Here is a 23,412-nt window from a genome sequence, read left to right on the forward strand (position 1 = left end):
ATTATTATCATCACATAAAAATAGTGAAACCGAGGCCCAGAGAGGGTCGATAATTTGCCCAAGGGCACCCAAGTATGAAATGGAGGAGCCGGGACCCAAATTCTGGTCTGGTGGACTCCAAAGCCCATGTACGTGATAGGTACAGGCAGTTTCGTTCCACTTCCCGTCTTTCCCAGAGCAGCCACCCGACCAGCCTCCTTGGCCAGCTGTCAGCGTTGGGAAGAGAATCTGTCCGGTCAGTGATGCGGCGGCATTACAATGCACTGGAAAAGCACTGGGCTAGGAGCCTAAAGACCTGAATTTGGCTTCAGACTCTTACACTTCTTAGTTCTATTACTAGGACACTGGCCATCCAAAGTCTTAATTCCAACTTCCTAAAATAACAGTAACAACACCCCATTCCACCTGTCTCGTAGGACTGTTGGAGAGATCACCTAAGAAAACTGATGACAGAGCATTTTATGAAAAAAGAAATTTTTTAAAAGATTTTGTTTATTTGACAGAGACACAACAAGCAAGGGAACATAAGCAGGGGGAGAGGGAGAGGGAGAAGCAGGCTTCTTGCCAAACAGGGAGCCGGATGTGGGGCTCAATCCCAGGACCCTGGGATCACGACCAGAGCCAAAGGCAGATGCTTAATGACTGAGCCACCCAGACGCCCTTTATGAAAATTTTAAAGTGTGCAGTGCCTGGGTGGTTCAGTTGGTGAAGCGTCTGCCTTTGGCTCTGGTCATGATCTCAGGGTCTTAAATCCAGTCCTGTGTCGGGCTCCCTGCTGGGCAGGGAGCCTGCTTCTCCCTCTCCTGTCTGCTCCTGCTCTCTCTCTCTCTCTCTCTCTCTCTCAAATAAATAAATAAAATCTTTTTTTTTAAAAAAAAAAGGAGGGTTTAAAGGGCAATGCAAACTAAACAATTTTTCTTACCCATTTTAATCTGAATCCCCTAGGCCCTGTTATTTAAAAGAGGAAAATTTATGTATAAAAATAGACTGGGGGGAAGAAAACATTCCACTGTCAAATACTATCTTTCTTTTTCTTTTCTTAAAGATTTTATTTATTTGAGAGAAAGACAGAGAGAAAGAGAGCACAAGCAGGGGGAGCCACAGAGGGAAAAGCAGGCTCCCCGCTGAGCAGGGAGGCTAACATGGAGCTCAATCCCAGGACCCTGGAATCATGACCTGACCTGAGAGCCGACACTAAACTGACTGAGCCATCCCAGTACCCTAAGTATTATCTTTCAAGTGCATTTGCTCATTGGAGGAGTAATTTCATTGTTCGGTAAGTTTGCTACAATATCCTATCTGCTGATCAAATTCATCCATCACATTAGACATCATGTCAGGATGCCCAGCTGCCCCGCAGACCCAGAGTCAAAAGCCATGTAGCGTGGGGTCATTACCAGTAGGACGCCAAAGCTTGTAAGGTGGCTGCACGTACAGACGGTCTCATTCTGCTTCCTGTCTTTCACAGAGCAGCCATCCGACGACCAGCCTCCTTGGCCCCCTGGTGGTATTGGGAAGAGTATCTGTCCCGTCAGCAAGGCCACGGTCTCAATGATTGCCCCTTCTTCCTCTTCTCCACCCCTGCCCACTGGAGACTGAAAAAGGTATGACTGGTACCTACCATTTCTGCCCAAGTCCCAAAATACACATCTCACGGTTAATTCATCCTGCCGTGGAAAGATAAGTGACAAATAATCAATTCACGGAACTGAAAAAACTAAAAAGCAATTGGAAAAACAATATGAAATTTTCAAATTTCAGAATCTCATTCTTGATATTGGGAGAATTCTTATTTTATTCTAGTCCCTAGCAGCAAGTGAGTCCCTCATAGGTCAGCACTCCTTAAACTCAGCGGTTGTGCACAGGAACCACCTTGAGGCCTTGCTGAAATGCACGTTCTGATTCCGGGGATCAGCGTGGGGCCTCAAAGTGGGCATTTCTCACAAGTGCTCAGCTGATGCCGAAGGTACAGGCCTGCAGACCAGACTTTGAGTAGTATGGTCACAGGTACTGCTCAATCTGAACGGAAGTGAGAGATGTTTTCCCTTGGGGGGTGAGAATCAGACCTGTAGCCGCAGATCTCAATGCACTAAACTGGAGAGTAGCTGGCTTTTGTACTGCACCTTCTTGGAAATGAGGTGATCAGTTATTAGGCACGCTAAAACCCAGCAGAGCGACCCTATGATCCTAGCCTCACACACTGCCTAAACCGAGTGTGAGGTTCCGCTCCATCTCCTTCTTTCAGGCCAAGTCTGACAGACGTGGTTTGCGCAAGTGCATCTGGTCCAAGGAGAGACCAGACGGGCCTCCCGCACCTGGCTTGGGGTGATGTGCTTTAAGGTGACCGTCACGTTTCTTGCCAAGTTCTTGACCGTCAGGTTTGCCACGCTGGACGATATGACGTAGCTGATCAGAGAGAGGTTCTCCAGGGCAGGGTCCTAGCACACCAAAGAATCAACAAGATGGCTTTTAGAGCCGGAAGGGACCCTAAAGAACAGTTAAGTTCACACGGTTGATTTTATAATCCAGGTGAGAAATTGAAATTGAGGGTCAAGGAGTAACCCTTGGGAAAGTCCCTTTACTCCTTGGTGGGCCCACAATTAGAAACAGAGCCTGCTCCGCCATACCGTGCTCTAGCTACTGACGGAAATTTCACAGACCGACAGGACAGGACCCTCAGGAACTGTCAAGAGAATCGAACGCGAAGTTGCTTAAACTGTGTGTTCTCAAGCAAGTTAAGCTCTCTGCACTTCCTTGCCCTCGTCTGCAAAGTTGGCATAGTCGTTGAATAGTTCCTCCCTCACAGGGTCGTTGGGAGGATTAAAGTTAACATTTCCGGGGCGCCTGGGTGGCTCAGTGGGTTAAAGCCTCTGCCTTCGGCTCAGGTCATGATCTCAGGGTCCCGGGATCGGGCCCACATCGGGATCTCTGCTCAGCAGGGAGCCTGCTTCCTCCCCCCTCCCTCTCTGCCTGCCTCACTGCCTACTTGTGATCTCTGTCAAATAAATAAATAAAATCTTTTAAAAAAAAAAAGTTAACATTTCTGAGTGCACAGTAGCAGGCTAACATTAGTTATCGCTATTTATCCTTAGGTCCTGTTTAAAAACAAACTGGAAGGGCACTTGGGTGATGGCGGGTGGTTAAGCGCCTGACTCCTGGTTTCCGGTCAAGTCATGATCTCAGAGTCAGGAGATCGAGCCCTGTGTTGGACTCTGTGCTCAGCAGGGAGTCTGCTGAGAGTTTCTCTCTCCTTCCCCCTTGGCTCCTCTCCACTGCACGCTCTCTCTCTCTCAAATAAATAAATAAACCTCTGAAATAAATAAATCAAAATAAGCTGCAGGACACCATAAATAAATTTAAAAAACTGCAGCTTTCATGGAGAATGAAAAAGAAACGAAACTGCCCCCCACCAAAATAAAACCTAAACCCAAAGCAGTTAGCATTAACCTTACCTGAAACAGGGCAGGTGTTTCAAAGAAGTTAAACTGAACCCTGGAAGCGAGCTCCACATCACTAGTTGGTAAATTACTCATCAGTGATGATGGCAGCGTAATAACACCAATACTGTTCTCAGGGGGCCGGGTTTCCAGAGAAACCTGAAAAACAAGTAAGAGATAATAAAAATGCCTGGGCTAGTATAATGAATAGATGGAAAACGTAAGGACTAATTAAGGAGGAGGATCCTGTAAAGGCATTTATTTGTGGCAACCTCTGTCAAATCAGTTGTTGTCTCTCTGATCGCTATGAAACTGGAGAGGATGTATAATAGAGAGACAAGTCCTCAGAGCAGGAAAGGAAAAATTTTAAAGATATATAGAAACCATCGGAAAGTGTACGATGCTCTGTGTCAGTTATAGCTCAACAAAAGTGGGGCTGGGTCGGGGGGGGGCAGTGCTGAAAATCGTAACTCCAGACACACCAACTGGCCGCCTGTTAGGGCAAAGTCTTTGTAGAACCGCATGCACTAAACTTGAAAAGGGAAAACTATACAAATCAAGTTAAAAGGCAAAAAGGGCAAGACTTGGTCTGACTTGGGCTTTTCTAGCCCCTAATCCCTCTAATAGGTGGATAGAAAATGCTAGAAACAGGATTGATACTCAGCTCTGCTACTGACACCAGTGCAGTCCAAATGCTTGTTAAAATATTGAAATGGGTTGGTAAGTAGCTGATGTCCCTGCTCTCTTGCAACTGCCCAGAACCCTCTACTGGACACTTCTCCCCACCTGAGCCCCCCACCTCCCTGCAAAACTTCCATAATCTAGGTGCCAGAAGGTTAACACTGGGCCCAAGGACCTCTCAGATCCTGCTTCAGCCAAGACCAATGTCCTGTTTCTGATTCTGCGGTGCCGCACTGTTCTAGATGTTAAATATTTTGAGTATCACCCCTGACTATAAGCAGTAATTGCCTCCAGCACGAAGTACACGGAGGCTATAATCATAGACAAGAAAAGGTTTTTTTTCACAAAGAATTAGGATGTACCTGAAGATTTGCAGGGTCTTGGGCAGCGAAGGTAGTTGTGTCGAAATTACTAGCATTCACTCTGATTACGGCCAGAGCCAAGGAAGGGGAGGTGAGAGTTACGGTCTTGGTGGAAAAATTCAGCTGTAAGCCAACGTCATCCACTATTTTTAGCAATCTGTAAAGACAAGTGGTTCAAATTCAACACTCCCACCTTGTCTTCCCCACTCGAAGCAGAATATGCAGTAGCAATGTAACAAAACATTATGAACCTTTTCTGTGGGAGAAAAATACTTGGCTGTAATTAATCCTGATAAGAAGTATCACTGTCATTAGGGGGGCCCTCTCCTGCGCACATCAGTTTGCTAATACCTACCTCTGGGCCAGAGGAGCCAGCAAGGCAGGCGGGGAATGAAGGAGTTTGCTGACATGGTTTATCATTTCTCCCGCGAGGTTAGGCTCCAAACTACCCGAGGACAGAGCCTTTTCCATCTGGGACACTTGACTCTCAAGATCAGAATCACTGATGCTGCTGGTATAAACCATTTCTGCGACAGAGAAGCCAAATCATTTTATGAACACGTACTGGAAAAGTCACTAATAAAGAAACACGACAGGCTCCACGACTCCTAGGTATCTGCCCCAGGGAAAGAAAAACATGTCTCAAGAAGACTTGTTTGTGAATGTTTATAGAGGCTTTTCATTATACCCCCAAGCTGGAAACGACCCAAGATCTGTCAACTGAAGAATGGATGGGGGCGCCTGGGTAGCTCAGTGGGTTAAAGCCTCTGCCTTCAGCTCAGGTCATGATCCCAGGGTCCTGGGATTGAGCCCCGCATCCGGCTCTCTGCTTGGCGGGGAACCTGCTTTCCTTCCTTTCTCTCTGCCTGCCTCTCTGCCTACTTGTGATCTCTGTCTGTCAAATAAATAATATCTTTAAAAAAAAACACTTCTAAGAGTTTAAAACCTTTCTACGAGTTTAAAACCTTTCTAAGAGTTTAAAACAAACAGTATGGCTGAGAAACTGAGTAAGGGAGTAGTAGCGCAAGTGGGGGCACCTGGGTGTCTCAGTGGGTTAAAGCCTCTGCCTTCGGCTCAGGTCATGATCCCAGGGTCCTGGGATCGAGCCCCGCATCCGGCTTTCTGCTCAGTGGGGAGCCTGCTTCCCCCTCTCTCTCTGGCTGCCTCTCTGCCTACTTGTGATCTCCTCTCTCTCTGTCAAATAAATAAATAAAATCTTAAAATAAAATAAAATAAAAAATTTAAAAATTAAAAAAAAATAAAAGAGCATGCGAGTCTTGATCTCAGGGTCACGACTTCAAACCCCACATTGGATGTAGAGATTATGTAAAAATAAAATCTTTAAAAAAATAAAAGAGGGGTGACTGGGTGGCTCAATTGGTTAAGCATTGGTCTTCGGCTCAGGTCAGGATCCCGGGGTCCTGGGATCGAGCCCCGCATCAGGCTCCCTGCTCAGTGGGAAGCCTGCTTCTCTCTCTCTCCCACTACCCCTGCTTGTGTTCCCTCCCTCGGTGTCTGTCAGATAAATAAATAAAATCTTTAAAAAACAGTAAATAAAGTTCAAAATTTTCCTCTTCAGAATGTTGGAAACAGTAACCTCATAACCTTTTGTGGAAGAAACAAACCTGTAAACTAACTCATCTTGATAAAATGGGGTATGTTTGCCTCAGAGCTATTTCTCCACTCTCTTGCTCAAAACAATCAAACTCAGCCATATCTATGTTCTATGAATGTCTGGAGGAAAGCTCTCAAAATCAAGCAGACATCATAAAAAGAAAGGGTCAACCTGGTCTTATTATAGGTATCTTGATTAGGCAGGCTAGCTCCTGCGTTTCCAGAAGCCAGATTGTAACAAACAGCAGCAGCCTGGCTCCGCCATACTTACCTGTCTTGTCAGGAGGTGAGGTGGCCGTGATGGCATCCACAGGGGCAGACGCGGTGGGAGAGGAAAGTGAGGATTTCACAGGTGGCAGTGTGTGGGAAAGATCAGTTTGGGGCATAGGGGAAGAGATAGTTCCAGAACTGGGGGGCGTATCAATGGCAGAGCTCGAAGCTAGGGGAGCTGAAGGCTGGGGAGAAGGAAGGTAAATCACTTGTGTTGGAGAAGGAGGGTTCTGGGTTATAGGTGGATGATTTAGAGGTTCAGGAAAAGAGAAGGCACTGGAGACCTGGGACAGAATGGTGGCCTGAGGAACAACAGGGATGGAATTGCTAGAAGAAAATGGTGAGCCATCTGGATGACCAGCAAGACATACAACGGGATCCTGCAGGTCACTAAAAGAAAGAATCAGAGAGAGGCACATGAGAGACAGAAGAGTGAGAGGCTGATCTCCTCTAGCAACCATCCGACACCACCAAGGTGACTTGGCTTTGCCAGGGACTTGCCACTCCCAGCCTCTGCCCAGCATACTTTCTGTGCCCTTGCCACTGGCCCCCTGCCCCTGCCCGCGTCCACCACTTCCTCCCTGAGAGAGGAATTAGCCAGGAGGGATGCTGATTTATGAATTTCCAGTTCTGGATGACTCATTCACCACTGCTCTCAGGCTCTTATCCTTTATTACTTATCACTCAGTTGAAGAGATCTTGTAACAACACTTCTATGTGCTTCTGGGGGAGGGGAGCTCTTACATGCTATTACCAACCTAGTTGATGTTCATGTATTAGGAACCTGTCTTAGGGTTTGTTTTTTTTTTTAGATTTTACAAAATGTATTCTCAAAAAAACAGAATCGCACGCCCAAACTGTTCTTAACATACTGGAAAGTTTTCTAAAAACTAGGTGGTTGGGTGGCTCAGTCAGTTAAGGGTCTGTTTTCCGCTCCGCTCATGATCCCAGGCTCCTGGGATCAAGCCCTGCATCGGGCTCCCTGCTCAGCAGGGAGCCTGCTTCTCCCTCTCTCCCTCACTGTTCCCCCTGCTTTCTGTCAAATAAATAAATAAAAATCTTTAAAAAAGTTTTCTAAAAACTTAAATACCAAAATATAATTTTCCTTGACTATTTGAATCTACATTAATAAAACTGACTCATCATTTTTCGAACAATTGAGTTTACTTCGAAGTGAAAGCATCTCCATTTCAAAACCGTATCTGTCCATAATAAATTCACAAACTCTTATGTCAACTCAGTATTAACACAGGGTACAAAAGGGTATGGCATAAATTGAAAAACCAGCTCCAAATTTACCAATAACCATAAAATGTTTTTCAGATTTTTCCCATAGTTTTTGCAAAGTACATAATTCTGTCGCTTACACTTACAATCTTCTGTGTATTGACCCATATTAGAAAAATGTGCAAAAATAATTATTATTGATTTGGATAATGGACTTTTTTATTTCAGCAAATTCTCATACTGGTCCTAGTAAGTCACAAGTAAGCCCTTCTTTGCCATGAAACCTCTAAGTTAGCTCACTCACATGCGGTGTGATATTGGCTGGGATCGGTAAATCACACTGCCTTTTTTTTTTCCTTAGACCTATTGATTTGTTTCAAGAAAATCTTTTTTTTTTTTAAGATTTATTTATTTATTTGACAGACAGAGATCACAAGCAGGCAGAGAGGCAGGCAGAGAGAGAGGAGGAAACAGGCTCCCTGCTGAGCAGAGAGCCTGACGCAGGGCTCGATCCCAGGACCCTGGGATTATAACCTGAGCCGAAGGCAGAGGCTTAACCCACTGAGCCACCCAGGCGCCCCTCGTTTCAAGAAAATCTTAAACTGAAGTTAATAATACATAAACTTTTGTGAAGCCGATGAAGAGAGGAATCTGTCTGAATTGATCTTATACCACTATAGTGCAGTGTGAGGCTAACTGGCACATAGTGAGTGGCCAGGAAATGTTTGTTGAATAAAAAATGGATTAAGGGGGTGCCGGGGTGGCTTGGTCATTAAGTGTCTGCCGTCAGCTCAGGTCATGATCCCAGGGTCCCTGGAACGAGCCTATATCAGGCTCCCTGCTCAGTGGGAAGCCTGCTTCTCCCTCTCCCACTCCCCTTGCTTGTGTTCCCTCTCTTGCTGTCTCTCTCTCTCTCTCTGTGTCAAATAAATAAATAAATAAATCTTAAAAAAAAAAAAAAACCAACAACAAGAATTAAGCAGGGGCCATAGGATCCGCAGCTTATAAAATCAGCTATGCCTCAGTATTGCTTTAGCTCAGTGGTTCTCAACCTAGGCCATGCATGAGAAAACCCAGGCGACTTTTAAAAAATATACAGAGATTTCCGTGGCCTGCTCCTCAGCGGCTGCTTCAGCTTGTCTTGGTGCAGGGGTGAGGCCCCCAGGCCCATATATTTTCATGGCATGCAAGGTTGAGAAGAACTCATATACTCTCCAGATCCACCGGTCCTGGGGGGTGGGGGGGGGTAAGAGCAACCAGAGGGGGCCACAAACTATTACCTAGGGAAGCCTCTGACGGATCCAGTTTTAGGTGGTGACTTAGGAGCACCCACTAGAACGTGTCCTCAGAGCTTGTCTGGGGTGAGAGGAGGCAGGAATACCATGTTGAGGAACCCGAGGCGGGTCCTACCCATAACAAGAAATGCTGGCTTGGTCTAGTCTGGCCCGACACCCGCAGGAGGCCTCTCAACGCAGCCTGAGGTTAAGGGCGGCAGTGTGGACGAAAGGGCGCCAGACAGACACAGAGCTGATGAGTCGAGAAGCCTTGGCTGAGGCTCCGGCTCTCATTAGTCCTCTAGGCGATCCACCCCAGTTCCCTGAGACTCCATTCTCTGAACCATATACTGCAGCCACTCACTGGGCCAAGTCATGGCAAAGGTGCTTTGCAAAGTATAAATGACATTTTCTTCTTATGTCTGGAGGTCTGCAGCAACCCAATCCCCCAGCACGAGCGCTCCCATTCACCGGGCTCTGCCAGGAAGAGGCTACCCCCTCTCTCTGATGCTCTTGGCACTTGGGCTACTCGGAGCCCTGGCTCCGTGGAGAGAGGCACACCGGGAGGGGCAGAACGGCGGCGGGCAATGCCCGCTACACGTTAGGACCCTCAGAGCACCGCAGCCCTGGGGCGGGGCTCCCTTCCCCAGCCCACTCCAGTGGACTCTCTGGGGTGGGGGGGCAGCTGCGGGTATCCGTGTTTGCTGCAACACGCTTCTCCTCCAACGTGCAGCCTCCATACGATACACTGTGCTCGTCTTGAAGAATTCTTACACGTGTACACCCACATCATCAGCACCCAGGAAGGCCACCTTGACATATCAGTAGGTTTTAAAAGGGCCCAAAGTGGCTCAGTTAAGTGTCTGCCTTACACTCAGGTCGTGATCTCGGGGTCCTCAGCTTGAACCCCATGACAGGCTCCCCACTCAGAGGGGAGTCTGCTTGTCCCTCTCCCTCTGCCCCTCCCCCTGCTTGCGTGCTTGCTCTCAAATAAATAAAATCTTGTTAAAAAATAAAAAAATGGGGCACCTGGGTGGCTCAGTTGGCTACGTGTCTGACTTCGGCTCAGGGCACGATCTCAGGGTTGTGAGATCAAGCCCTACATCAGGCTCTGTGTTCAGCAGGGAGTCTGCTTCTCCCTCTCTGCTCCCCTCCCCCACCCCTCATGCTCTCAGTTGCTCTCAAAAAAAAAAAAAAAAAAGAAAAGAAAAAATCAACCCACCGAGGAATCCTGAAAAAAATCCACAAACCTGGGCTATACCCCAGACCAATAATAACATCATTACTGAGAGTGGGAGGCAGGCAGGGGCGTTTTTAAAACTCCTCGAATGATTCCAAGGTGCATCCAGGGCTGAGAAGCACTGCTCTGTGGGCTCGACCCCACTAGGCAAAGTTAGGTCCCTGAACCAGTGGCACTGGCTTCACCTGGGGACTTGTTAGAAATGCAGCATCTCAGGTCTTTCCCAGACCTCCTGGATCAGAATTTTAACAAGATCCTCTGTGACTGACACGCACAGTAACCTCTGAGAAGTGCTGACAGGGCTCACTTCCTCATTTTCCAGAGGAGGAACCTGAGGCTTATTTCTACGGATAAAGAAGCAACCGCTGGATACACAGTGAGCTGAGGACAGAGCCCGAGCCAGAAAATGAGCTCATGCTCTGCCCCCTTCTCTGTGTCCTGGGGCTTCTTCCTCACAGCAATTTGAATGGACAACCCCCCAGCAGTCTGTGGGGCTTCCTCAAAAGAGCTATGATTTCTTCATCTGATCTAGTACTTCTAGAAATTCCATCTCTCGAATGGGCCTCAACCCTCCAGCTTCATGGTGCATTTTAAGCTAAAACTTACATATTCTTTACTATTTATTACAGAAAGTGCTATAAATCCTAAACTAGAGTCCTTTAGCTATTCCTTGAGTCCAATGTTTTATTATATCCCAGAAATACAGCCCATACCGGGCAGACAGGTCACAGTTTGCCTTTTGTTCCCATATGAAAAGGTTTACATTGAAAAATGTATGTCCTTTTGTTCAAATACAAATTTTACCCAATTGTAAGAAAGTACAGAAAACGCTACAAAGAAAAAAAAAAGGAATAGTAAGCAAAATATCACCCATGATGACAGTAGGCAGGCCAGTCACTGAGAACCCCGTGACTATTTTCATTGATTCACTTCCGAGTTTTTTCTGTGTATATTTATATACACCCATGATCACGTCATCCATGACTTTGGGGTCATCTGCCTCCCAGCTTCCCTCCATCACAGGGCTGAGTTTAAACAATGCCATCTCACCGAGGGGGCTTTTAAAACCCTGGATACCTGGACTGTGTTCCAGACCAATTAAATCAGAATCGCTGAGGGTGGGAGACTGGAAATCAGGATTTTCAAAAAATTCTTCAATGGAATTAATTTGAGGCTTATAGAAACCCTGCAAAAATAACACAGAGTTCCTTATACCCCTCACTCAGCTTCCCTCGATGTTAACATCTAATGTCTGGAATTGGAACCAAATAGCTATCAATGTTTAACATATTCCAAAGATGGCATCTCAAATCACTGAGGAAAAGACAGACTTTTTAATAAATGGTGCAGGACCCCTGGCTAGACATTTTGGAAAGGATTAAGTTAAATCCATACTTCTTCCCACACATAAGAATAAATTCTAAGTGCATTTAGTAAAAAAAAAAAAAAAAAAAAAAGGAAAGAAAAGAAACCAAATAAATACCAGAAAAACTCAAGGGTGAATTCCCCTATAACCTGGGCATTGGAAAAGGCTTTCTAACGAAGACTTCAAATCCACAGGCAGTAAAAGAAAAGACTGGCAAATTTAACTACAATTTTTTTTTAAGATTTTATTTATTTATTTGACAGACAGAGATCACAAGTAGGCAGAGAGGCAGGCAGAGAGAAGCTCCGTGCTGAGCAGAGAGCCTGATGCGGGGCTCGATCCCAGGACTCTGGGACCATGACCTGAGCCAAAGGCAGAGGCTTTAACCCACTGAGCCACCCAGCCACCCCTAACTACAGTTTTTAAAAAAGATTTTATTTATTCATTTGAGCAAAAGCAAGGGGAGTGGCAGGCAGACAGAGGAAGAGGCAGAAGCAGGATCCCCGCCAAGCTGGGAGCTTGGGGTGCAGGACTGGATCTCAAGAGCCCAAGATCATGATCTGAATGGAAGGCAGATGCTTTACCAACTAAACCACCAGGCAGGAGCCCCTTAACTACATTTTTTAAAAATTTAATTCGCGTGACAAAAACATGAAATCAAAAGATAACTGACAAACTGGGAGAAAATATTTGCAACATATACCACAAAGGGTTAATATCCCCACTATATAAAGGACTCTTAAAAACTGATCAGGTGATCAGGGGCGCCTGGGTGGTGGGGTGGGTTATAAACATTTATTCTTGCTTTTGGCTCAGGTCAGGATCTTAGGGTCATGAGATGGGGTCCTGTGTTGGGCTTTGTGCTCAGTGGGAATCTGCCAGATGTTCTCTCTCTGCCTCTCTCTCTCTGCTCCTCCACCTGCTCTCTCTATCAAATAAATAAAATCTTAAAAAAAAAATCAGGGGTGCCTAGGTGGCTCAGTGAGTTAAAGCCTCTGCCTTTGGCTCAGGTCATGATCCCAAGGGTCCTGGGATCGAGCCCCACATCACGTTCCCCACGCCACGGAAAGACCGCTTCTCCCTCTCCTTCTGCCAGCAGCTCTGCCTACTTACATGCACTCTCTAACAAATAAATAAATAAAATCTTAAAAAAAAATATCCAGTAGAAAAGGTGGGAAAGACATGAATGCACAATTAACAAGAAAGATACAAAAATGACCCCAAATACATGAAAAATGTTCAAACAGTCCTCATAAGAGAAGTGCAAATTAAAACACCACTGAGTTGCCCTTTCTCAACTACCACACTGGAAGAATTTAAAAATATGATGACATTCAGTTGGTGAGGCTAGAAGGTTGGAGGGAGGTGGCCAGAATATTTCTAATACTCCCCAGGAGATTCCGATGTGCAACCAAGATTGCAAACCATTATTTCAAAGTAATGGTCTAAGTGGAAACTTGATACAATAAAAAACTGCATTTCCCCTAAAACTGAAAGCCCTTCTTCACGGTCAAAATTCCAGAATTCCTTAGCCAACATGGCGATTAAATATTATTATTGTTATTATTATTATCATTATTACTTTTAGGAAAAAGGTCATCCTGTTTGCTACGTACCACTGCAGTTTTCCTAACTCTTCCGGCGAGGAAGGGCATGGTATCCTGACAGAACAGCAGCACTGTTCTGGAGACAGCAGTAAAAGAAAGAAGAAAATACATGGTCAAGAACAAGGCAAGGCAGAAGCTCAGATCCATCAAGTATTATGGTTTCTACAGTGGCTGCATTTTATAAAGCCTTGTCTAAAACAGGTGATTAAAAAAAAAACCCTGGATACTATTATACTGACAATCATACATGTACATAACAGGTGCTCAAAAATATTTATAGCGATTACTCTTCAGCAGCTCCTAAAAATTCTGAAGTAAACACACCCAGCAGCAATGCATCAAACATTCCAGACAGAAGTCCCTCTCAGTAGGGTTTTTTTCCTATCTTATTTTCAAATACAGTATACTGAAACTTTACTGAAGGGTGGGGGAGAATCACCTTTTAGAGCTCACTAAAAACTGTCCAAGAGTCAAAATGGAAAGCTATCACATACCTAAATTTATTTATTATATTTTCAGTTTTAAGAAGAACACATCAAAGTCATGTGAAAAAGAACACAGCAATAAAGATAGAGACAACTTACCCATCGGATGAATCTTTGCTCTTTTCAAAGCAACCATTACAGAACATATGTTCATTGTTTTATTCATTTTTATTGTGAATGTACAATTTAATGTGCTGTGAAGAGAAATATAGATAATCGGAATGTTACTAAACTGGAAATCTACCTACAGATTTGTAAATGCTTTTTCAAACTTGGGAGTGAGGAAAGGAGACACTGATGCTATGAACTTGGTGACACCCCAATGAGCTTGCGAACACCCACGACTTTGACCATGAGACATTTATAGAGGTTTACGGTTGCAGAGGTTGCAAACCAGAGACCCTGTGACCACACACAACTGTTGATTCATTTTGCCTGCAGGAACTAGGAACTGGCAGGGGTGCAACTTGCTTGCAAAGACAAGCATCTTAACATCTAGAGTCTTACCCCTAGCTGGCTACTTGTCTATTATCTGTCGGTGTTTGAATTTCCATCATGAGAGCCCTGTCACATACCAGCCTGGATGAACATCGAGGTCTCTTAAATCCAAAACTTCTCTGGCAATTCAATCTAGATCATTGGATAACTAGCAATTTAAGACATTATCGCTTATTTTTTTTCTTTAGTCTTGATTTACGCGAAAACATGTTAATGTTGCAAATAACCAAAAGTGATAAATGACAAGAACTCAATATATATATATATATTTAGTAGATAGGGATTCAATCTACAGTTTTATGAGGAATTGCCATTATCTGTACCAATGAATAGCTTGATGAGCAGAAACTGTCACTTTCTGGGACCTGTGCTATCACAGAATGCTCAGGATTCAGGTGACGAATGGGTCAGGATTACTGACCCATGTGAGCCATTAGCTTATGCAGCCAGGACAGCTGACGGACACAATGTAACATGATCATCTGTGCAACCTCAAATAATTGTCCGGCAATCTCTGATTCACCCCTGCACCTCTTTTTAATTTCTTCTCTTCTCCTGCATTCCCGTCTTTTCCTCCCTTCTCTCCTTCTCCCAAGCACCATATTATGTTCCCCCTTCTCTGTCTTGCCTTCACCAGACTGGACCACTGGGAGCCATTTCTTGGTTATACTGGTGGCCCTTGGGGCTAAGGATACTGACAGTTCTTAGCATCACAGCACCAGAGGCAAAGGGCGCAATCCTACCCACCCCTCTGCAATCCACAAAGAAACAGGAAGACGCATGTGACAGAGCGATGAGTGTTTCAGAGACCAAAAACATATATCCAAAATGTATGAATATGTATGTATTTATTTTTTAAATATTATTTATTTTAGAGGAACACGTTTAAAACCCCTCAATACCTTATTTCTCATGAGTAGCGAAATAATATGGATAAAAGTATTAAAAATGACTAACCTTTGGGCCTCTGCTGTGGCACACACGGTAAAATAAATCTGGAAAAAAAATACATATATATATTCCTTTGACAGTTGTAAATGTCAGGCAAAACAACCCAGCACTTATCACAGCCTCACAGAACCTTAGAATCACAATAACCCCTAGGGATGATCCAATTCACATTGCTGTTGGATTTCCGCCCAACTGTCAAAGCTACTGGGGCAAACAAGGTTTGCCTGCATCCTGCTACCGTCAAGAACTCACTACCACACAAGGGAGCTCATTCTGGGGCCCTCGTTTTAGGAAACTTTCCCTGTAACATCCACCCATGGTTATTTCCAGCTCTGATTCTGGATCCATCCAGTTCGAATTTCTGGGGCAACGGAATTAGTCTAGTCAATCTTTCTCTATGACAGATTTGGGGAAGTTTGAATACATTTCTCCTCAGGAACGCAGAACTCCATGCTTTCCCCCAAACAGAAACAGTAATGATAAACAAGGCATAGGATGTTCTCTGATTACCTCACTTAAGGTTTGCAGGATTTTGTTTAGCTCTGATCGTCTGTTAATAAAACAAGAGAAATTGACATGAAGGAGATCACTGGCGACGTTAAATTCAAAACAAGTTAGATTTTTAGCAATTAAATTAAGCCTATGGTATTTACTGTTTCCAGTGTTCACTTTGAAGAAACACTGGGTATACTAAGAGATTCCTATGTGAGAAAAATAAATTATTTATATGACAAGGGAAACTAGCCAGACAGAAGCTGTATCAGTTCTAGCCAACAGCAAGCTATAAATTATGGTTGAACGATCTTGTTATTCATTAGGCTCCTGCAACCCCCAGGCAGCTTCTTCTGGCAGAGGGCCCAAGGGAGAGCCAGCCCAAGGCGAAATTTCTGAGAGGGGCTCACCAATCACCGTGGGGCCCCTGCACCCATGATTTCTTCCCCACTCCCTCTCCACCTGACCCCACCAGCCTCTAGCACTCTCCAGCCCCCATTCCCCTCCTCACCACCCCTCTTCCAGAATCTCCCTCATTCCTTTCCTCCAATCCCTCTCAAACAACACCTTTATCTCTTCAATGTGGAAGAGTTTCACGAGAGGTTAGGATAAAAGAAACCTAGTTAAAGAATTCACTCTAGGAGTGCCTGGGTGGCTCAGTAAGTTAAGCATCTACCTTCAACTAGGGTCATGATTTTGAGGTCCTGGGATGGGCTATGTCAGGCTTCTTGCTCAGGCGGAGCCTGCTTCTCCCTCCTCTGCCCTTCTCTCTCAAATAAATGAAGAAGAAGAGGAGGAGGAGGAGAGGGGACAGGAGGAGGGGGAGGAGAATTCACTCTAAGGCAACCATTCTCAACTGGGGTGGGGGGGAGGGAGGGGGAGAGACAGACTCTGCCCCGCAGAGGACATTAGGCAATATCTGGAGATGTTTTTGATTGTCACAGTTGGGGGCTGGGTGTTACTGGCACCTAGTGGGTAGAGGTCATAGATCTGTTACAGCTCCTACAGTACAAACACAGCCCCGCATACTAGAGGACGATCAGGTCCAAAATGGCAATAGTGCCAAGGCTAAGAAACCCAGCTCCAAGGAATGGGCAATAGTTCTAGGTGGTTCCAGGGAAGGTCTAGAGGAAAGAAGAGAACAATTGTGACAATAATAAGTAATCAGCTAGCTTTTCTATTTGGCAGGAGCCACTCCTCCTTAACTGTGCTCAGAGGCTACCTTTCCGGGGATCTCCCTGGTCCCTGGGTTCAAGTCCATCCACTCTGCCTGCTCTGTATTTAGATATGTAGAACATCCTTCGGTACCCTAGACATATCGCATTCATTGTAGGGATTGTACTGTATCATTATTTGTTTGCATCCTAGGTCTATTCTACCAGACTCTAGACTCCTGGTTCTAAAAATTGACCTCAGGCTAGAACCACCAGGGGGCATTCGAAAGTACCAACTTCTGTGTCCCAGCCCCCAAATACTGATCTAATTGTTATAGTGTGTCTGGACATCAGGATTTTTAAAAGCTCCCCCAGGTGATTATAATATGTGGCCAGGGTAGAGAACCATTGTTCTAGAACAGTTTTCCATCCTGAGAGTTGGGTTTATCCCAAAGGCCAAACCCATAGTAGGAACCCAACAAATGCTTTGTGGCTTTAAATGAATTCTTCTGTATTTCAAATCTAATAATTCAGATGCATTGTAAATATGCAAATTTGTGTTTTATTTACAAATTTTTGAGTTTAAAAAAATGTATCTTGGGGCGCCTGGGTGGCTCAGTCAATTAAGTGTCTCCCTTCAGCTCAGGTCACGATCCTGGAGTCCAGCACCAGGCTTTCTGCTCACTGGGGAGTCCGAGTCTCCCTCTGATTCTCCTCCCTCTCGTGCTCTCTCTCTCTCTCTCTCTCTCACTCTTTCTCTCTCTCAAATAAAATAAATGAAATCTTTTTTAAAAGTTGAAAAAATGAAAAAATTAAAAAATGTATCTTATCCACATTGTTTCCCATCTAAAGTTTAAGATACTTCTAAAACATTGAGATTTTCTGCTTTTTTTTTTTTTAAAGATTTTATTTATTTATTTGACAGAGAGAGATCACAAGTAGATGGAGAGTCAGGCAGAGAGAGAGAGGGGGAAGCAGGATCTCTGCCGAGCAGAGAACCCGATGCGAGACTCGATCCCAGGACCCTGAGATCATGACCTGAGCCGAAGGCAGCGGCTTAACCCACTGAGCCACCCAGGCGCCCAAGATTTTCTGCTTTTTATTTCATACATATACTCTGAATAGCTAGGAAAGCTACGTTTTTATTAGGAGTTCAAAAAATAGCAATAAAGGACAGAAACACCACTCCTGTCCATCCCAGTTCTCACCCAGTTCTCACCACTCTCACTAGGGGAGCCCTACAGATGTCTGATAGCCCCCAGATATCAGATATAAGAGATATAAGGCTCCCCTCCACCTCCGCACTGCTAACCCAGGGGAAGTGGCCAGGTCAAAATGCTAATTGAAAGGATGACCCTTAAAGAGTGTTCTTTTTTGTTTTGTTTTGTTTTGTGTTGTTTTGTTTTTGACCTAGTTCAATATCATCACAGATACTCCCCAGACATTTTGGATTTAGTTCAAAATTTGATGCAAACCTCATTTGAGGGGTAGTAGCAAGGTTGAGAGCAGGTAAATTTAATCTCCGATGCTGCTTCCAAGCGCGGGGATGAAGACATGATGTTTCTGCTCCCAGCGACGCTCAGATAAGACTGACTCCAGGCCTAGACTGATATTTTGACCTTGTGTCTGACTGGGAGCACCTGTATTTGTAATGTATCTCTCACTGTCCATGCTTGAACCTGGAAGCTGGTACCTACTTCACGAAGACCTCTCTGACTTTTGAATGACTGAGGTTTCATGAAAGCACGAACAAATGGAACACACAGCATCCCACCTTGAACTCCTCTTCCAACCTTTCTACCAAATCATATTAAAGCTCAAATACCAATTCAAACTGACCTCTTAACGTATCTATGGAGTGTCAAGGAGAAGAGCCTCACAGGGCTATTTGATGACGGGTGACTACGGTACATCCACTAAGAAGTCAAGAACCAATTCTTTATAAGCTTTGGGTCTATTTCCCCTTCTCAGTTTCCAAAAGTAAAGACCACTCAACAAGCATCTTTCCGTGGCTGATGTCTTAACTTTTAAATCAAGCAGCAGATTACTCACCTCGATTCCCTTAGAGACAGGATGCCCGATAAGGTGCCATTAGCCGCATTTTGATTCTGTTAGGGGCACAAAATCATTAAGAATATAACAAATACTGTTGTGGGTTTTTTTTTTACATTCTCTAACAAGAAGTTGTTCTTCAGTTTCGTCGGCCACCCAAAGAAATACACCCTAAAACGGAATGCTAACCAAAGATCAAATCCTATTGACTGAGCTGGTTTCTGTTTTTATATTTCCTTTAAAAAATATTCTGAATCAGCAAGTCCAATGTGCTCACTGATTTCATTGTTCCAAGGGTTCCCCAAGAAGAACACGTTAAAGCTCTCCACCTTAAAAGGTCCCAGACGTAAGTAAGGATACCAGTGTAAAGAGGGAACTTGGTAGCAGACTCCACTGCATTTCTAGCACCTTCTTCCTCACCTGGCGCATAGTGGGTGCTCAGGAAATAGTCACTAAAAGAACAAACCACATTTGGCTGGGATCCTCTGACCCGATCTAGGTCATGGGAAGACTGACACTACTGTCTCTAAATCCCCCGTGGGCTGGAACAGAATCAGATTCATAAGACTCCTCTTAGATTCAACATATTTCTTATTGCCAGAAGTTTCTACTATAATTTAAAAATTTTTTTAAAGGCAATAGGATTCCATCATATAAACATTCAGCAGCAAGCTTAGTGAAAACTGAAATATACTTATTAACAAAGTACCGTGATTATTATGAAGACAAACCCTCTTGACAAAGCTAGTGATTCAACAACACGTTTTTATTTAAATTTGGTCCTAAAAGTAAATATGCCAAATACCACGAATAATCTGAACCTTAAACAAATCTTTAAATGCACAAGCACTTGCTTTTTAAAATTACAATTTAAAAAAAAATCTTTTAAAACCTACCTGGGTACCATTGCTTTCTTCATATGGAAACATTATTTCACCTCTAAAGAATGCTAAAAATAAATTTGGAAAACAAAATTTGAGACTTGCATCCTTAGAGCTTAAGGATTAATACAACACAGGAAAAGATTAGCAGATTAATAATGAATAATCAAACTAATAAAATAAATGGTTTCGTCAAATTCTTCGCAGTTACTCACATTTACCGTCTTTTCTGTCAGAACCGTACTCAATGACCATCAGTACAATTTTCGGAAAATGTGAACAATAAATTCTGTGTGGGAATGTGGAAAGAGAAAAACCTTGTCTCCTGGTCAAGAAATTTTAATCCTACATGCTGCTCATCAGAGCCTCGTTTCCCATAAAGATGCTAACTTGGGGAACTGGCTCTAACATACAAAATACTTTGGGGGGCACCAGGGTGACTCAGTTAGTTAAGCTTCTGCCTTTGGCTCAGGTCATGATCCCAGGGTCCTTGGATGGAGCCCTGTACCCAGGCTCCCTGCTCCGTGGGGAACCTGCTTCTTCCTCTCCCTCTGCCCCTGCTTGTGCTTGTACTCTGTTTGTCTTCTCTCAAATGAATAAAATAAAAATCTTTAAAAAATAATCTTTTGGGGTTTTCTAGTTGTAGTTACATACAAAAAGGAGGGAGAGAAAAAGCGTTTCTCAGAAATTAAGCAGCCGTATAACAGTCTAATTATTCCTTGTCATTTGACCTTTTTTTTTTTTAAGATTTTATTTATTTATTTGACAGAGAGAGACACAGCAAGAGAGGGAACACAAGCAGGAGTGTGTGAGGGAGAAGCAGGCTTCCCCCTGAGCAGGGAGCCCGATGCGGGGCTCGATCCCAGCACCCAGGGGTCATGACCTGAGCCAAAGGCAGACGCTTAATGGATAAGCCACCTGGGCACCCCTTTTTCTTCCTTTTAGAAATAGAGCTACCAAGTGCAATCTCTCTCCAAGAACAAAGTTAAGATTTTGCTTTTGAAACCTGAATAGTATGCAGGGAAAATCCTTTCTTCAGTTGAACAACTCACTGTGTCTTTTGTCCCAGAAATGCCAGAAAACTCTATTCTTAAAATGCACACTTTGGGAAAATACAGAACTCAATTTCAGTCAACCTGTTTCCTACAGGGTATACTTGGAGGGGTTCCGAGTCGATCAAAAAAGAAAGAAAGAAAGAAAGAAAGAGAGAGAGAGAGAGAAAATAGAGACTGCTTAACACAAGTACACTGTGTGCACTTCATAATCTACAGAGACCGAAAACCGGCCTCTTGAGCAGAAGGCAAAGAGGTCATACAAACTAGGGCAGGTGTCAGCCATTTTTCTGGTATCCGATCAGACATTTAAGGTTTTGTGGGCCATACATTCTGTTAGAACTACTCAACTTCGTAGTTGTAGCATGAGACGCCAAACAATATGTACACAAATGACATGGCTATGTCCCAATAAAACTTTATTTACAAAAACAGGTGGCTGGCATTATTTAGACTATGGACAGTCGTTTGTCAACTCCTGAGCTGGAGGCTTAAATGCCTTCTCAGCCATCTCTTACAGCAACCCAAAGTACCACTGATGCCCACAGCCAAGAACCCAATGGTCCACTTCCACTTAAAATGGCCGACAAAGCCACAGGCCCAGTAACTAATAGAATTTATCTCTTTTAGCAACTTCCCTACTGAGAGCCTCAACTTTGGCGTATTGATACCGAAATCTCAATTAATGCAGCATACAATTATTAAAAGTAAAGATACTTGATATATGCATAGAATTACTTCTAAATTTGGGGGGGGGAAACTTAGCTATTAAAAATGTATTTAGTGAGTGCATGCCGACACCCACAGTTTCTCTCCCTCACCCCCCTTGGTTCTCCAAGTTCATCCTTCAGTCTTGTGGAACGCACGCTGAATTTCAGAAGCGTGCCCAGAGCCCAGAGGTAGCAGAGCAATTGGGAAGCTTCTGACCCTCAGCCTAACTCTGCCTGGTCAGCTCCCAGTTTTTTCACCAGCCTCCGTTTCCCTTAATGATCTCAGATTGGAACCTGAGAGAAATGAAGGTTTCTAGTTTCTGGCAGGATACCATGGGATTTCTGGTGCCAAAAGAGTTGGTTCCCTGATGACGTTGTTTTCACCAGACCCTAAAACAAATGGTCAATTCAGTCACTTAATTGGGGAAAACATTACTCCAACCAGCTTCCTGGCATCTGTTATTCAAGATGACCATTTTTTTTTTAAACTAAATGTTCAATTTGCAAAGTTATCAAACATCATGTAGACACAACACTAAACTAGACATTAGTCACCAGTCCAAAACACAGATGAAGCGTAAAAATAATGAAATGACGGATAATTCAGTAAGAGAAGGGTAAGAAAAGAGGGAAGGAAGAAGAAGAAGAATTACAACATATGTGAAAGTGAAATATATCTAACCAGTCTTTTTTCCATTTAATCAAACCAGCTAATATCTGCCTACTACACTCTACCTGGTGCATTCTATCAGCAGAAAGTTCATATACGTAAATCTCACATTCACACAAGCAGAAAAGTTTTGGGGACCATTCTTTGAATACAAAGTTTTCTTCTTTTCTAATACTATCCAACCTTAACTTCTTTTACTTGAAGTTGTTTCCTATGTTTTTAAAACAAATTATTAAAGGAAACAGAACAAAAGGAACCGAAGAAATGGGAAATATTCCTATAAGGATTGTTTTTTAAGACTTTAATATTACAAAATACTTCACTACCTTCCTCCTCTCTCTTCCCGTGATCCAGTTCTGACCTGTCACACCATGTTTTTATGTTTTTCACATCTGCTTTCATTGGTTTTAATAAGGAAAGAAACCCAGAGAGCCAAACCAACGTGAGAAAAATGGCTGTTTCATTCCTTCTGGCCCATGGCAGAAGGGAAAATATTCCCATTTCAAAAACAGTGTGTTCTCAAGAGATTTCCATCTTCAATTCAAAAAATAGTGGGCACAGTCTGGGTTAAGGATGGCAAAGTACACTCTGGGCACTACTGGAATTAGCATCCAATTAAACTAGGTATACGTGAGGTTTTCAACATTCCGGTACAGCGGTTTATTTTACTTTTAGCAAAAGACAACACCCTCTTTCTAAGCTATAATACTTAAGGGCCTATGGAAAAACTTGAGGGATTATATACCAGAAGTGGCTTTCCATAATTAAGTTCATTACTAGTTAATATTCACAGATCAACTCTAAGGATATTAGTTATGGATTTAAAGCTATGGAGAAAAATATTTGGTGTAGAGCTTCATGTTCTCATATTAAGGAAATTCATCGCCATCTCACTAAGCAACAGGGAGATCATTTCAGGCAGATCTAAAATTCGCTTTTGTTTTCATTTGGGACTTCTTACTAGCCATGCGATGTGAAAAGAGAGAGATCAGAGAGATACGCATCACATCCTCAACAGGAGAAAAACAAACCTTTTCTCTCTGGAGCTCATTTATCTGGTAATATGTAATGTATACAAGAACTAACCTGAGTCATTGCAAATAGACGACAAATTGCAGATATTTCTCTGGGGTTTGACTCCTGCAAAGAAAACAACCCAGCCGGTTAAACATGTCAACACCTACACTTACATCCTACATTGTCAAGAGAATTCACAAATTTAGGCATCAAATGTGGACCAAAAATATTGTAAGTTGGGTATCACTGGCTGGATGAATTCCACAAAGACTAGAGGAACAAGAGACTTTTCGTTTCGTAGCTGCCCAGCTATACAGCTTGACTCTTTACTATTCCTTAGTATGTCACTGTCTAATTCCCTACTCCTCCCTC

The 23,412-nt window shown here is 43.6% G+C and overlaps 1 protein-coding gene across 2 annotated transcripts in view; it reads right to left on the reverse strand.

Annotated features, from left to right (window-relative positions):
* Positions 1-23,412, reverse strand: part of LOC111150411 (adhesion G protein-coupled receptor G2) — an 86,377-nt gene that overhangs the window by 15,210 nt on the left and 47,755 nt on the right. For both annotated transcript variants that reach the window (XM_022507832.1, XM_022507831.1), the window contains 14 exons: positions 23,110-23,163; positions 19,607-19,659; positions 18,711-18,766; positions 15,523-15,562; positions 15,019-15,056; positions 13,663-13,757; positions 13,088-13,154; positions 6,366-6,754; positions 4,836-5,007; positions 4,481-4,637; positions 3,453-3,596; positions 2,316-2,438; positions 1,622-1,667; positions 1,398-1,501 (listed from right to left, as the gene is read on the reverse strand). In XM_022507832.1, the coding sequence (XP_022363540.1) occupies positions 1,398-1,501; positions 1,622-1,667; positions 2,316-2,438; positions 3,453-3,596; positions 4,481-4,637; positions 4,836-5,007; positions 6,366-6,754; positions 13,088-13,154; positions 13,663-13,757; positions 15,019-15,056; positions 15,523-15,562; positions 18,711-18,766; positions 19,607-19,659; positions 23,110-23,163 (1,538 nt within the window). The remainder of the gene's footprint in view (positions 1-1,397; positions 1,502-1,621; positions 1,668-2,315; positions 2,439-3,452; positions 3,597-4,480; positions 4,638-4,835; positions 5,008-6,365; positions 6,755-13,087; positions 13,155-13,662; positions 13,758-15,018; positions 15,057-15,522; positions 15,563-18,710; positions 18,767-19,606; positions 19,660-23,109; positions 23,164-23,412) is intronic.

The sequence above is a fragment of the Enhydra lutris genome, unplaced genomic scaffold (assembly GCF_002288905.1).
Source record: "Enhydra lutris kenyoni isolate GAN:26980312 unplaced genomic scaffold, ASM228890v2 scaffoldscaffold23, whole genome shotgun sequence".
Taxonomy (NCBI): domain Eukaryota; kingdom Metazoa; phylum Chordata; class Mammalia; order Carnivora; family Mustelidae; genus Enhydra; species Enhydra lutris.